This window comes from Bubalus kerabau, chromosome 1 (genome assembly GCF_029407905.1).
Source record: "Bubalus kerabau isolate K-KA32 ecotype Philippines breed swamp buffalo chromosome 1, PCC_UOA_SB_1v2, whole genome shotgun sequence".
Lineage (NCBI taxonomy): Eukaryota > Metazoa > Chordata > Mammalia > Artiodactyla > Bovidae > Bubalus > Bubalus kerabau.
Window position 1 is genome coordinate 96928942 of NC_073624.1, and position 16002 is coordinate 96944943.

General features: G+C 49.9%; 1 protein-coding gene and 1 long non-coding RNA gene across 9 annotated transcripts in view; one reads left to right on the forward strand and one right to left on the reverse strand.

Annotated features, from left to right (window-relative positions):
- Positions 1-7414, reverse strand: LOC129655113 (uncharacterized). 3 transcript variants are annotated; one of them, XR_008715775.1, is made up of 4 exons: positions 7142-7414; positions 6476-6615; positions 1901-1965; positions 1-908 (listed from the first exon to the last, which is right to left on the reverse strand). It is a non-coding gene; the product is annotated as an uncharacterized LOC129655113 (long non-coding RNA). The 3 variants fall into 3 exon arrangements; XR_008715776.1 differs by lacking the exons at positions 1-908; positions 1901-1965 and adding an exon at positions 3024-4456; XR_008715777.1 differs by lacking the exons at positions 1-908; positions 1901-1965 and adding an exon at positions 5223-5649.
- PDE1B (phosphodiesterase 1B) overlaps positions 4811-16002 on the forward strand; it is a 26646-nt gene continuing 15454 nt past the window's right edge. The window contains exons 1-2 of one of the 6 annotated variants that reach the window (XM_055585020.1): positions 4811-4971; positions 5059-5181. In XM_055585020.1, coding sequence (XP_055440995.1) covers positions 5072-5181 — 110 coding nt within the window. In that variant the 5' untranslated portion in view covers positions 4811-4971; positions 5059-5071. Of the gene's footprint in view, positions 4972-5058; positions 5182-6560; positions 6674-6703; positions 6858-14309; positions 15774-16002 lie in introns of those variants that run through there. The other 5 variants (XM_055585034.1, XM_055585044.1, XM_055585061.1 and 2 more) reach the window with 5 other exon arrangements.

Sequence of the window (16002 nt, forward strand, 5' to 3'; positions counted from 1 at the left end):
CACTCATATCTCTGCTGGAATCCTCTGTTTGAGGAGCCAAGAGATCCTTTTTCCATATGCGTGAGGAATGCTTAAGAGGAACGTCCCAGAGGACAGCAAGACAAGTTGCTGCAGGGGAATAGAGAGTAGACATATAATACCTTTTTTTAAATTACAGTTTTTATTGAGAAATAATATTGGGTGATCCTGTGTACCTTTACCAGTTTTCCTCAAAGGTAGCATCTTGCAAAACTATCCTATACCACTGTAACCAGGAGGTTTTTTTTTCATGTTTATATATATATTTTTTTTATCACAAGTTGCCAACAGCACTTTATCAACCCCAGTCTCCAAATCTCCTTGTCCCTATTGCCAGGATGTTGGCATTGGCATAATTCATTGATCTTATTTAGATTTCTCCAGTTTTATTTATACTCATTTCACTGTGTGTATTTAGTTCTGTACAGCTTTATCATGTGTAGGTTCAGGCATCTGCCACCATGGTCAGGATATAGGATGGTTTTATCACTACAGGGCCTTCCTCATATTGTTCCGTTATGTCCCTCCCACAATCCCCTTTCCCTTCCCTAGCCCTTGGCAACACAAATCTGTTCTCCTTTTATAAAATTTTGTCATGTGACATAATATCTTTTTATAAACATATCATCACACACACACACTTCTCTATCACATATACTTTTTCAAAGTGCTCTCACAACCTTAAGACAATTCTGCAGGGTAGCCAGGGAAGGCTTTCCTATTTCAGGCCAGAAAGCAGATTCAGAGATGTTAAATGACTTAATGAAGGTCACATGCATATCAGTACATTCGGAACTGGGACTCAAAGATGACATTCAGTCCTGGACGTTTGCTACCTGCCCCGACTGCCTCTTCATCTGGGAAGAGTTAGTTGTTAGAATCCAGAGACCCTAGATGGAGAAAAATAGAAGAGAGTGAGGACACATGGCCTTGACCGCCTTAACAAAAGGTGACTGTCTAGAGGTGAAGGGTGGCTGAGTTAACAGGACCCATCAGCATTTAATGGCACCCCACTCCAGTACTCCTGCCTGGAAAATCTCATGGGTGGAGGAGCCTGGTGGGCTGCAGTCCATGGAGTCGCTAAGAGTCGGACACAGCTGAGCGACTTCACTTTCACTTTTCACTTTCATGCATTGGAGAAGGAAATGGCAACCCACTCCAGTACTCTTGCCTGGAGAATCCCAGGGATGGGGGAGCCTGGTGGGCTGCCATCTATGGGGTCGCACAGAGTCAGACACAACTGAAGTGACTTAGCAGCAGCAGCAGCATTTTAGGCAGTTTCCTTCCTCAGCCAGGAGGGTCTCTGACCTCTTACAGTCTGGGACGCAGTCCATGATGAATCGCTTTCTATGCTCAGATCCCCAGCTCACTTTAGGCCTAAAAGGAACTGCGGAATGAATATCAAGAAGAAATTCTGACCCCGATTGTTTTGTCTCGCAGGCAGAGAGTAGGTTCTAGCCTCAGCATTTTCATTAGTGCAGTGTTTTCATTAAAAACTCCATTAACTTGTTTGTGGCAATGAGACAGAATTAGCCCTCCCACCAGACCTGGGGGTGAGATGCCTGCAGGGGAGCCCCTGTTTCTCTGGGCAGTAGAGACAGTGTTTCCCTCACCACGCTGTTCAGTCGGCTGAGTGGGTGAGGGTAGCCTTCATGTGCAGGGGGTAGGGGTGGGGGGACATCCCTGGGCCTTGCCAAGGGGGCCTCACCCTTTGGCCTGGGAGGAAAAGAACACCCATGGTTTAAGCATGGACACCCAGAGGGGAAGGAGGTCCCCGCTAGGGACAAGAGTTCTGGAATTTTACATCCTCTTGCCTAGATCAATTCTCTTCCAACAAAGTTTGACTTTGAGAAGAAGCTGGCACATGGTTGAAGTCACTCACGTGGTTGGGGGAAGAGTGTTCTTCCAGTCCTCCGCCCCACAGGGCCTCCTGCTCCTCCTAAGTACCTGTCATCAGAGGAGACGAAGATGAGTCCCCCCTCAGCCCCCACACCTCAGTTGTCAAGTCCTCTCCCTCCCACCTGAATAGGAAAAAGGAGCAGCAGGCCAGGGTGCAGGTTGAGGAAGTCAGAAGTTAACTTGAGCTGAGTTTGCAGCTCTGGAGAGATTGAGGAGCAAGCTTTTCTCTTGTCACTTTGGAGGGAGAGGATTGTGAGGCCGCCCCTTTAAATAGCATTCCTGTAGGAGGCAGATCACATCCAGCCTTCACCCGCTGCCAAAGCATCGGGGTTTTTTTTTTTTTTGGTCTCTATCAAACTCTGAGATTGTCGGAAGGGGTTGTGGGGTTAGAGGAGTGAGGAGGAAGGGTCTCCAAGAGCAGGGCAGTTTGGAAGCTGAAGAGAGAGGGATGAGGTTGGGAGAAGCCTGGGAAAGCTGGGGGTGGGGAACAAGGGGAAAGACAGGGAGAGAAGAATGGTGGTCTTTTGAGACAATGAATGGAGCAGACATATCCTGTTCTTACCTCTCTAGGGGTAGAGTAAGGCAGAAATGAGATTGGATTAAAACAAGACAGATGAGGTTGAGATGAAAAGCCAGGACTGGTGATTAAAGAAAGCAACATAGAATGGAAAAGGGTTAGGAGACTTGGCCCTGGCTTTGTTACTCTCTGTGCGTAGGTGATCAGTCTCTTAATCTCCGTGGGACCACATAATTTTTCTAGGCTTAGTTTTCCCACTTAAAGAAAATTACTTATTTTATTTTTGCGCTGGGTCTTCGTTGCTATGCGTGGATCCTTCTCTAGTTGCCGCAAGCCAGGGCTACTCGCTGGGTGTGGTGCACGGGCTTCTCATTGTGGTGGCTTCTCTTGTTGTGGAGCACAGACTCCAGGCGCACAGGCTTCAGCAGTTGTGGCACGTGAACTTAGTTGTCAGGAGGCATGTGGAATCTTCCCGGACCAGGGATCAGACCTATATCCCCTTCATTGCCAGGTGGATTCTTAACCACTTGACCACCAGGGAAGTTCCTTCCCATTTGTTAAATAAATGGGATTAGACTAGATGAATAGTGTGTGTGTGTGTCTGTGAATTTTCCTTTTCTTAAAATAGGTTAGAAGTTGGGGGCCTGGGAAGGCAGAGGTGAAATATGTCACCGTGTTGACAAGAAACAGTGAGGGAAAAAAAGAAGAAACATTGAGAGATCCCTCTCTTAATGGAAGCCTCTTTCCCACCTCTTCTGGTTGAAACATCTGCCGAATTTGGGAAGCTCCTTAGCTTTAACCCTAATTTCCTAATTAGAGCTCTTTAGCTCTAATTTTATTTCACAATTATTTTTCAGCCCATTCTTTCTCAGTTGATAACAAAGAAGGTGGTTGCCCTCCAATTTTGAGGGCCGAATTGTGAAGGAATCTGGTTCACATCTCAGAAGCACGCATGTTTTGGTTAGGACGGTTTCTCTGGCCAGGACAGGAAATGGTGTGTGCTAAAGTTATATGGACAGGGCGGCTGAAGTCCAGTGTTCTCTCTGATTTTGTCTCCGTCTCTGGCTTGCTGTCACCTTCAGCCCCTGTACTTCCAGGAAGCTGATTCTGCTGATACTTCTCTGTCCTGTCAGATCTGAAGGCCTGACCTAACTTAACTGCCTAAAAGGCAATCCTTCTATGTTGAGAATCTTCACCCTGTCACTTTACTTCTGTGCTTTTCTCTTCCATTGCTTGGGAAGGAGGGAGCTGCCACTTGTTATTTAGAATGGAGTTCATACCTTCTCCTCATCACTTATCCTTCCAGCCTCCAGAGTTCTTGAAATTAAAGCTCACATTCTCTAATTAGTTAGTGGATCATGGATTAGTTAGTGAATACACATCCACTTTCTGTTCACAAAAGATTTCCGCCAATGCCAAAGTAGGTGGCCATTAAGGAGGAGGCTTTAAAGGAATCCTAACTTCCTGCCAGAGTCCTAGGTAGGACTCACTTTGATGGAAGAGACTTTGCCCTGCTACAAGTCTTTAGTTCAGATTCCAGAGCATTTATTCTACAGATGTTTTAAGCAGCTAAACTGTTTTGCGTTGGGCCTTTAGCCATTGGATTTCTTTCAGAGAAGACAGAGTAAGAGGAAAGGCTACCTACTGCAGGGGTTGAGATAAGACAGGAATGATTTCCTGGCCCTTATGGAGTTACCTATAACCAAGTCAAGACAGGGTGCTGCCTGCTCTGGTGGATTCTCTCTGGGAAGCGTTAGGCTTAGGAGAAACTACCCCCTGCTCGAGGCACCAGAGAGAAGGCCACAGGCTGGAGAGGAGTGTCAGGAAGACCAGCTCAGGGAACCGGGGACAGGAGTGGGTGACCATGGCCACTGAGAGCAGACGCTGTACTTTTCCGTTCAAAGGCAGGAGCACACGTGTGAGGGTCCCGTCTGGGGCTGGAATCTGGGGGTAGGTGGCTTCACTCAGCGAGTGTCAGGACTCCTCCCCGACCTCTCCCTCACGCCTGGGACGCACCGGCTGCTAGGCACGCGGGGATACATGAAACGACAGGCACATCCACAGAAACTCAAAACACACTCCCAGGGAGCCCACACCACCGCCCACAGCCAAGTCCTGCCGCCCGCCGCTTGCGCTGCGCTCTGTCAACACGCACTCATATCCACCCGCGCGAGGCTCACGCAGCCTTCCGCACCCGGCGCCTGGGTGCGTGCGCTCGCCCTTGGGCGCTGCCGTCTCCGTGTGCCCCTGGCTGCCAGGCGTTCCTCCGGGAGGGGGAGGAGAGGCTGCGAGGAGTGAGAGACGAGCCGGCAGGCCGAGGAGAAGGGAGGGGGAGAGAGGGAGGGGAAGCCGGCCCGGGGAGGAGGAGAGAAGCGAGGAGGCGGCTCCGGCAGCGCGCGGCGGCGGCGCGGAGAGCTCGGACTGGGAGCCCAGAGCTCGGCTGGGCAGCGGGAGAGGAGGAGCCGCAGGAACTGCAGCTCTGCCAGCTTGGGCCGAGCTTTAGAGACCCCGGCCTGGCTGGTCCCTGCCAGCCGCAGGTGGGAAGGGGCTGGGCTGGGGGGCGCGGGTCTGCCAGCTCGGGGCTGAGCTGAGCCGCGGTGCTGTCTCCTCCCTCGGTTCCGTAGACGGAGGCTGAGCATGGAGCTGTCCCCCCGCAGCCCTCCAGAGATGCTAGAGTCGGACTGCCCTTCACCCCTGGAGCTGAAGTCAGCCCCCAGCAAGAAGATGTGGATTAAGCTCCGGTCTCTGTGAGTCTCCGGGCCAGGGGGGATTGGGGGAAGGGATCTCAGGGAGCCTGAAAGGAGTGCGGGGGGTAGCTGGAGCCGGGCCGGTGGATTCACTGGGGCACACATGTTGGCAGGTGCGAGAACATAAGCTGCCCGGACACGCGTGGCCAGGCCACATGTGCAAGGCATGTGCACAGCAAGCCGGCCGCTTGGACCGGGTTTAGGAGTTGCAGAGCTAACGAGGTGCCTGCTGACCCCCTGGGTGACACATGCGGCGCAGAGAGGCGGCACAATATTTGCGGTGTTGGCAGGGCTGTGGACGGGCAGCTTTCAGGAGGTGCCAGGCTGACTCACACGTATCCATGTGCAGGGTTGGGTAGATGTGAGGCACATCACATGTGTGTACATGAGTGTCCCAGGGTCACAGAGAGGTCTGTAGAGTGACTGCACACAGATGCAGGTCCAGTGCATGGGGATACTTGTGCCAACCTGTGGGTCATACGTATCTCGGCTGGGATTGGTGGTTTCTGCCTCCTGCATCCTACAGAGGGTGGGGGTAGCGGAGGGGGTTGCCCCGTTCCTGAGCTGTTCATCTCTCTTGGGGCCTGGAAACACACTCTGTATACATATTAATGATGGGGACCCACCTAGGATCTAGAGAAGGGGGGACCCTGTCCTGGGGGAGAGGGCGTGGAGCCCCAACCTGGGAGCTGGGGTGGTGGTGAGGGGAGATTGGTTGACTGGGGCAAGGTAACTGTCAAAGCCTTTTTGTCACTGTAGGGTCTCCCAAGGATCTCCAAGCACACCAAGGCATCTTTTCTTATTTTTGCAGGAAGAGGGGATGTGGAAAGGAATAAATGGGAAAGGGAAAGATTCAGGTGTCCCATACTCCAGTTCTAGGGAAGGAGAGGAAGTTTTCTTCCTGCTTATCAGAGAAGAAGAGGATTGGTTCAAAGACAAGCCATGTACCATGTTTATCTCTCTGTCAGCTGCCACCCGATAATCTCTGCAGTCTGTTGATCCTTAACCAGAAAACAAGAGAAAGTGCTGCTCTCCCTGCTATGACTCCCCATGGCCCTAGGAGAGAGACTGCAGATGTTTGGTGAGGAAATACAGGGAACACAGCCTCAACACGCAGTTGCTCCCCAATATTCTCAATTGTGAGCACTGAAGCTTTTCATTTCTAGGTTCCGGCAGAGGGAGAGATGGGGATTGAATATGGATAGATGCTTATGATTGTGTTGTTTTAAAAATACTTCACCTGTGGTGATAAGATGATACCTTTATGTTGGGCTGGTGGGTCTGATTTACATACCAGCTGCTTAGAAAGGCCTTAGGGAGAATGGAGGCATGTTGGGCAACAAGGCTTGGAATCCAAATGTGCTTCTCGGTCCTCTCCTTTGCTGCCTCTGGCCAGTGCAACTTGCGGGCTCTGTGAATCCTTGGAATGAGGTTCTGGGATGAAGAAATGGAAAATCGGGTTGAATCAGTTTTTGTTGGGAGGAGCACCCAGGTGATTCTTGATAGAAAACCCTGCTCTGTTGATGGTAACTGAGCTGGCAAGAAAGGTAGGTAGGGAAGTGGTTGAAAGGCAAAGAAGGGACCTCAGGGTCTAGAAATAGGAGAACCCAAGCATCCCAGGATGCTTTCCCACAGCACGAGTGGCTCATCATATCTTCCCCTTGCCTCTGTTCCAGGTAAGGGGCCCTGCAAAAGAGGTGGGTCTACCCATTTCACTCTCTCCCACACCTTTCTAACCACAGAGCTTTTCTGGAAGCAGATTGCAATTGCTTCCTTTAGGGTGAGAAGTGGTCTATGGCAAGAAAACAGGACCCTCAGAAGACGGTACTGAAACCCAGGGGAGGAAGGGAGTGGAGGCAGCTGCCCCTACAGAGCCTGTTAGCTGAGACATCCTTGCAGGAGATCATGGTGGACAAGGATCACTAATCTTATTGATGAGATTGTTCTGGTTTTCACTCACTTCAGCAATCTGGTCCTTAAGAGCTCCAGCTACATGTCACAACTTATCCAGAGAAGTACCATCTCCTCAATATTAATTACTAAGGATAGATTCCCAGTCTCAAAGCAGAGGAAGATCTTGATACCAAGGTAGATCTGAAGTTGATAGCTTACTGGATTTGGCCCTGTTTGAATCCTTGGGGAGGCTTTGCCAGTCAGATGAAGGGAAAGCAAAGGATTGAGGATTTTTCTGGGTAGGAGAGGGAGACAGCTCTCGGGGTGGAGTGGTTTCTGAAGAGGTGAGCAAAGAGGGCATTTTCACCTTAAATAGAAATAAAACTTCCACCCCCACCCCAATCACCACCTGTACCCAAAAAGGCCCAGGTGGGAAGGGGCTATTTAGTCTGGAAACAGGGAGATGGGCATGATTATCTCAGGACTAGATACTTAATGGGCTTCCCTGGTGTCTCAGACAGTAAAGAATTTGCCTGCAATGCAGGAGACTCCAGGTTCAATTCCTGGATTGGGAAGATCCCCTGGAGAAGGGAATGACAACTCACTCCAGTATTCTTGCCTGGAGAATCCCATGGATAGAGGAGCCTGGCAGACTGCAGTCCATGGGGTCACACAGAGTCAAATGAAAACAGATGGAATATATATATTCTGCTGCTCAACATGTCCTAATCTCCTCCATCCCAACTACCCTTTTAATTTCTAATCTGGGACATTGAGGGTCTCTTCAGGGAAACTGGGCCTGGTGTTTTTTCTTCTGGCTAAAAAAGCCCATATGAATAGAATTGTGCAGGGCAATTTCTTCTTGGGAAGGGTATCCAGGAATTCTATTTTCCATACTAGCACTCTGCCAAAGATAAATTCAGAATCTGGAACATATTAGCTGTCAGATTTCACCTCTACCTAGGGGAAATTTTCCTAAGTAAGCAGACTTATAAGCTGAGGCATGGGAGACACTGAGCCAGGCACTTCAGGGATAATGGGTGAACCAGGACAAATTTCGGCATCTCTAACATTAAGATGAAGGACTGGGCTAGTCTGCCCACTCTTCTCTGAGACCAGAGAGCCTTGAGGAATGTGGGGGAGGGCCAGTAGAAATGGAAAGGTTTTTTTGGTGTCTTTTGCAAAACAAGAAAAACTATGAGTGGAGGCTGGTTTGCCATCCTTAGCTCATTCATTCCTTCAACAACTCTTAATCGAGTGCCTCCTGTGGGGCAGATGATGTGCTGGGTGCTGGGGATATGGTGGTGGGCAAAATGGACCCAGTCCCTGATCCTATGGAGCCTGTCATATGGTTCAACTCCATCAAAGAGAATGGAGAGTAGGGGAGGCCCCCTGCTCCTTGTTTTCTGACACCCACTCAAGTGGTAAAATCCAACCATTCTGGTTTCTGCTTCATTGCTTACTTTGGAGGGGGGTTATACACAGTACAAGCACATATATGAATTCTCTCTCTCTCTCCCAGGATAGTACAAGCCTCACTCTTCTCTTTGCTCCAGTTTCTTCTGAAATTTTACAGACAAGACTTCCCTCTTCCTTGGGATAGTATAAAACAATCCCTTTCTCTTTTCCTTTCTCCACATGGTGCACGCTCAGGCTTCCATGGTTTAGACTCAATGTCCTAAGCTATGGTTCAAGGTCATTTCAGGGGAGCTGGAGCAAGGACACAGTTGGGGGTTATTTTTGCCCATCTTTGTTGCATCGGAATCTAGTGTGCTACCCAGAACATAATAGGCACCCAATAATTGCTCTTAAACAAAAGAATGAACAAATGAATGAATATACCTGTATATGTCAGAGCCCAGTTCCGTCTCTGATTCTGTGGTGCGTGTGTTCCTGTGTGCAGTGGGGGAGGGGAGTAGGCATGGGGATTGGAGAAAAGGAGAGGTTGTTTTTGTTATTGTTTTTAGAGGGTGATGCTCAAAAGTGGTGGGGTTTGAGAACCTCCGAACAGAGCCTGGAACTGAAGGAGTTACAGAAACAATCTGGAAATGTGAACAAGATGTATCAGAATGAAACTGTGAATGCCTGACATGTATACGCATGTATCTGGTGTATCTAGGTAAAGGCTGATGTGTGTGACAAGGACAGTTGGTGACGTCAGAGCTCCATAATGATGTTTCTTTGTATGTTTAGAAACAGTATGTCTGATAATAAATATGCACTTACCTGAATACCTGAAATTGTCCTATGTATGAATGAGATGATGTTTTTGTGTATGCGAGTGTGTCTAGGTAATGGGATGATATATATGTGTGATCTGCGTATGTGTTTGTGACACACTCAGATTTTTGGACAGTCCTGGGGACAGCAAATGCACAGGAGAAAGAAGCTGAAGGAAAGGACTGAATGCCTCATTGATGTCTTCTATCTTTTGTCCTCATTTTGTGTCTGCCCCATGGAATGAGCTTCTGTGGCTCTTTTTGTGCTGCTGTCCTTTCTCTGCACATGGCTGTGGAGCTGCCATGAAGACTGCAGGATAAACTGTGGCTTCTTGGGCCTCTGGAGAAGAAGGAGCATCATTTCTCTGAGGCCTTGGTGGGAACGGTTTTTAGTTCCTTCATCCCTGGATCGCCCCTTCCTCCTTTATTTCCAACCCTGGCAAAGGGAATCCCTCCTCCCTGGGTTTTATATCCCCTCTCCTATCAGAGGTTTCTATTTTCCCCATCAACTTTGTCTTGAATGAGGCATCTCTTGATGGTTGAGTGTGGAAAATTCCAGCAGTAAACTGAGGGGGATGTGCAGAGAGAGGGGGAATTCAAATTCCGACCAGTGGAAGAACTTCACAAACCTCTGGTCACAATAGGTGGCTTCAGGAGAGAGACCAGGGAGGCAGGGTGGTGGCAATGGAGGAGCAGAGGGAATACTGGGAGACTTGAGTTCCTATTCCTCCTCTGCCAAAGGCTAGCTGCATGATCTTGAAGTCACATAGTCTCTCTGTGTCCCTATTCTTTATTTGGTATCATCCATATGAAAATGGTTTTTAAATGATAAACTCTGATGCTCTTTCAGCCTGGGAAAGCTTGCTGAGTGAAGAGGCAGCAGAGTAGTAATAAATGGGCAGTCATTGGCTTGGATGATGAGAAAAATCAAGATTCAAGAGGCAGGAATATGAATGATATAGTAGGTTTGAGTCCTGCTGTCTGGGGTCTGATTTGGAAGAGTCTCGGTGATGAGTGGTTGGAGGAGGTGAGGCAGGTGACTGAGCTTAGAGAATAGGAGGCTGGGTGGGCTAGGAGGAGGGCTGTCCCACAAAAGGTGTGGTCTTCTAAGGTCAAAAGAAAAGATGACAGACTTATTCTCTATCATCTTTTTTTCAATTGGACAAACCAGAAGTGGACGGAGCAATTGCCCTTGTAAGATGTAGTGGGTGCAGGGCGCCTAGGGACTGCTGTTGATGAGTTCCAAAAGCATTGGGGAAATTCCCCTCTGGCGTTTATCCTAAGTCTCTAGGCCTGGGGTGATATGATCAGCTATGACACATTCTATTTTAAAGAATCTGTGTAGTCCTTTAGAACCCAAATACCACTCTGGTTGCCCTGGAGGCTGGTTAAAAAGACGGTGGAGATCCCGCATTTGAGGTTGCACTTAGCACTTTTGCCAGGAGGAGGGTGCAGTAGGTTGGGGATGAAGCTAGGACTGGAAGGCCAGGTGAGAGACCCAGGGGGAGGGAAGCGTGGCTGTCTCTAGACCCCTTCCACTTGCCCCCTGTGCAGGGAGCTCCTGAATGCAAGCCAGGGGTTGTCTCACATCTTCCCTTCTTTTTTTTCAAACACCCCCATCAGACTGGGATGGAGGAACTAGGAAACTTGAGAGAGATCTTTCCTCTTATTTGTGTCTTTAAAGGGATCATCAAGGACTTGTTTTCAGCTTTTCTGCTCCCTCTGTTTTCCTCTTTAATTTTTCCTGCATCTTTTCCTCTGCCCTTTCCCTCCTTTGTTTCCATCTCTCTCTGGCTTCTCTTTCTCTGCTGGGCACTATGGTGCTCTCCTCTCGTGTCCCTCTTCCTCTCTCTCCCTATTCCCTTTGGCTTACCCCCTCATTCTGGCCTTCAGTGCTCCTAGTCCCCAGTCACCCTGGCCAGGAGTCTGGAAACATCCCTGCCCACCCCGGGGGTGGGGCTTCTCCAGGCCCAGGTGTCCTTGTGATGGTTCAGGGCAAGGTTGCTGCAGGCACATTTGAGGCCACCTTAGGAGTCCAGCCTCAACTCCTGTATTCTACAAGGCCTTTCTTTTGTCTTCTCAGTGACCTCATCCTCCCAGCATCTCTAGGGAGAAAGCCAGGTAATTGCCTTTGGGTCTCAGGGGACTGATTTTCACAGGTACAGAAGTTGAGTAGCTATTTTCCAGCTGTCCCCAGGACAGCAGCACAGAAAGGGGGACAGAACCAGGGCAGCAGGTGGGCTGCAGGCGAGACCACTGGGAGACTGGAAGTTGTTAGATAATGAGATTGTCCCCTAAGGGATGAAGACTTAATGGTCCAAGAGAACTGGGAGAGAATCCTGGGAACAGTGAGTGAGGCCAAGAGGAGACTTCAGGGGGAAGAAGGGCTACTCAGAAGGGAAAAGTAGAAAAGTGAGTTGTGACCCGCCCACTGCAGGGAGGTCCCTAGTGCCAGAGCCCTCGCCCCTCTGTCCCCCATGTCCCCAGTCCTACAGTGGCTCCTCTCCCCGCAGCCTCTTCTACTACATCTTCTCCCTGTCTGGGAAGAAAAGAGCAGGTTAGTATATAACTTCAGCATCCCAGACCTGGCAGAAGTCCACCGAGGGAGCTGGGATGGGGTTTTGGTGGCTAAGTAGGTGTGGTGGGGAAAAGGACATATTCAGGGAGAGGCCTGGGGGCTCAGGGCTGGGAGGAAAGCTGGAAAGCAGGTGCTCAGGTGGTACCATGTTGGATTCAGCCAAGTCCCCAGGTCAGTTGAGTCCACAGCTGCAAGGAGAAGTCGGACTTGCAAATAATCACAGTGGCTGCAGTGGGATGATTAGGCGGCCAGCTGGTGTTGGCACCGTTTAGGCTGAGAAGGGAGCTTGCCTTCCAGGGGGGCTTAATGATGCTCTGGCAGGCAGGACCTGGGGGCCAGAGAAGCTTCTTTCCTTCCTATTCCTTGGCTTCTCTGCTTCCCTGTTTATCAGCTCTTGCACATCTAACTTGGCACCATCCTCCTAGTTCTCGCCTCTGTGCCCACCTTGTTTGGAAACTTCTTGGGTTGAGCGTGCACGCATGCTGACAGTGTTGCCAGGCTCCCTAAACCCCAGCCTCTTGTCTACAAGCAGTAGCTTTAGCAACCCCAGTCTGAGAGAACTATAATAAATCAAATTGCACCAGACTCATCCCAAACACTTCTTTGTCCTGACTGTTCTCTTCCTTTCTATTCTTTGAAATGCCAAGAAAATATGCTGTTCTTTTCACTGAAGCAAGATGGACTGAAGATAGACATGCAGGAGAACTTCCTGCAAAGTTCATGGAGGTTAGAATGTAACCTCCCTATGATAAAGAAGAAAGCCACACTCTTCCTTTAAAGCATCAGTTTTGGGCTAAGTTGGGTGAAGCAGTGAGCCAGTCAAAAAAGATAAACTCCTACTCAGGCACTCTATTTTCCTAGTGTCTCCAACCCAGGCACTGAATCTGAGAACCATAATGTGTTACAGAGAGGGAAACTGATGCCCAGAAATAGTTGGTAAAGTGGGGGCAGGGCTGGGACCAGACTCAAATCCTGCTGATCCAGAATCTAGAGCTACTCCCATAGCAGTGGCAGTCAGTCCCTTGCCAAGCTTCCAACTCACTCTCCCATCTCAGGCCACCTTCAACATCTGTTAGGTTCCCCAGAAGCAGGACATCTGCTGGGAACATCTGCTGGGATGTGGTTTGGAGGGCTGGTGGGGTGGTCCGTGTGGAGGTGGTTAATGAGCAGAATTAAATTGTGCAGGGAAGGACAGGAGGTGTGGACAAATGAACCAGAGCCAGAGTTCTGAGCTGGGTTCAAAGTTCAGAGTTCTGAGTCTTCCCCTCACCTTCCTGCCCACCCTCCTCTTTCCTCTGTCTTTCAGGGGCTGAAGCTGGAGGGACAGGTGACTCATCTGTGTGCTGGGCAGGGAGCTGGGATGTCTGGGTTCTTGTTATTCTGGGCTAAGGCTCTAGCTACTTAGATTACCCACTTCCTCACTGATCTGAGCTGCGCTGGGCTGTTGCTAGGAACACCTGTTAGAAACGGTTCTAGGCAGGAGGCAGAGGGGGAGTTGCCTGCACACACACACACACAGACACACACACACGCGAGCGCGTGTGTGTGTGTGTGTGTGAGTTGACTCCCTTCCCTGTTCCTCAGTGTTTCCCAGACATTCTTCTGCAGCACTTTTCAAATCTCCTTTCCTGCCCCTTTCTCCTGCCCCTCCCCCATCTCGCTCCACTTGCTGGGTTTCTTTCCTTCCCCCACTACCCACCCGCCTTCCCAGGTGCTGCCCATCTGCTCTCCACCCTCCTTCCATCCAGCTCCTCTGTCCAGTGCCTAGAGAGCTCGCACCACTGCTGCCGTGTCCACCTGAGGATTGCTGCCTCCAAGGATGGCACTCTATCTCTGTCACTAGGGGGGCTATTTTTATCTCTGGAGCCACCTCCGCCACTGTGCCCAGCCAGCTGCCCGAACCAGGGCTGCCTGTATAGCAATGTGAAACCAGGGGAGTGAGGGGAGTGGCAGTGCTTGGGAAAGGTGGGGGTCTGGCTCTTCCTGGTTTCTGGAGCTCTGTGCTCTGCATGTCCCCAGTTTCTGCTTCCCTGGTCTCTGTGGAATAAGGAGCCAGGGAGGAGCCCCTGACATCTGGAATGGTGGTGGTGGGGATACAGGCTTTTCTATTTCAGGGGCCTCGGGTACAAGGGTGGGCACAGGGGGCTTTGTTCATGGAGCACTTGTAATGAACCTTTGCTGAATTAACAAAAACAAAAACTAAATGGTAATCTTTCACATATACACATCACTTTATAGTTCCCCAAATGCTCTTGTATGATCTCCTGTGAGAAGTGCATGAAGCTTGAACTTACCCATTTTACAGACAAGGAAAATGGAGCCCAGGGTGTCTTGTTCAAGGTCATACATAGTGCTAAAAGGCAGGCAAAATCTCCTGATCTTAATTAATATCCTCTTTCTATTGGATTTAGATGGTTTCCTTGATTTTTTTTTTTTCAGTTTCTGAGATTTTTAAGCCTTTAGATCAGCCAGTTAATCCATTCCTCAACAGCCCTCCAGCCACTACCCCTTACACCCCTCTTTTCTGAGCAGGGGCAGAGTCACCTATGCTTTGCTCATCCCTTATCCCAACTCCTATTCTTCAGGGCAGGTGAGGAAGGGTGGGGATGGACCAAGGAGGGAGGCATGATAGTTGAGCTGCTTGCTATTTTAAAACTACATTTAATGGCTAGAGGAAAATTCACTCTGGGGTCATCACATCTATGCTCTTGCTCTCAGTCTCTTTAACTCAGACAGAAGTAGAGTGTAGCATGTGTGTACATGAGTGGGTGAGTAGGTATGTGTGAAATTTTTCTCCCCAGGAAGGGATGGTGGTTGATCAATGTCCTTTCTAATTAGGAAGAGTTAATAACAGGCTGGTGAGATGAGCGTGGTGGGATGCACACTGGGATGATGCAGCATGTATGTACTTGGGGTGATGTGGTAAGCTGTTATTTCTCCAACTAGTTTTGGTTCTACTGGGCAAGGGAGCAGAGGGATGGACAAGATATCCTCTCTGGAGCTTTTCTAGTCTAAGAAATCTCTACCTTCCAGTAGGAGGGTTGGGGTTAGTGCCTACTTGGCTTGGGGGCTGAGCCTGGAGTCAGGTGAGGAGGGGGCACTGCCCTGAGTTGGTGTTTGCTGGTGTACCATCTGCCCCCACTCCCACCCCTTCTCTATCTCTCCAAAAGAGCTTTTCTACAGAGCAGGCCGAATGACTTGTCCCACATCCCCGAGGGGCAGTGCCAGGTGTCTGACTCCAGGGCTAGTCCTTTCTCTCTAAAAACACTTGCTTCATGGCTACCAAGAGTTCACACAACCTTGTAGACATTTAACCTTCGTCCCTCTTTACTGCTGAAGACAACTTCCACTCGTCCCAGTAATTTCCCAAACTTCATTTGGTTATAATCCTTCAAGGCTATAGCACAGTGACAAAGTATTTTAGTTTCTCCCTGCTTTTGGTGGGTAGGGGTGCGGTGGGCGATGAAGCAAGAGTTCCCATCATAAAATCCTGGCTCTTAGCCCGTTTCTTTTCTCTTTCTTCTGTCATACTCATCCCCTCTAGTCGCTTTTCCTCATCCCTACATCAACCCTAGACCGTCGATGAAGTAGATCGTAGTTGCGCGGAACCCTCTTCGCCCGCTGCGCTAGGCTTCACCCGGGCTCTCCTCAGCCCCGCCCATCCCCTCCGCTGACCAATCGCAGCCCCCATGCGCTTGTGTTGGTGACGTCACCCCATAGCCAATCGGAAGGCGGGCTGGGGCTGTTTGCGCACATCTATTCCGCACCGCAGAGGCCGGGTTCTTCACTTCCTAACCTGAGCGGGATCAAAGCCTGGAAGAGAGAGAGGGGGCCTTGGTCCCACAGGCTCTTCGTGGGCTGTCCCGTCACTTCGCCCTCTGGGCTGGAAAGACCTCTCTCCAGTCAGTTCACGGTTATTTCCCAGTCCCCGTTTGACAGATGAGAAAACTGGGGCTGGGAGTATTCAACTCGCCTAGCCTCTCGGTTTCGATGAGCAACTCCTGACTTTCAGTCACTGCTTGGGTGGGGGCTTTCCTCCTTGTTGAGCGGGTCTCTGGGTAAGGATACCCGGATCCCTAGCTTCAGCAAGCCCCTTTTCTGCAGTTTCTAGTTCTCTTCCTGTCTTGCTTC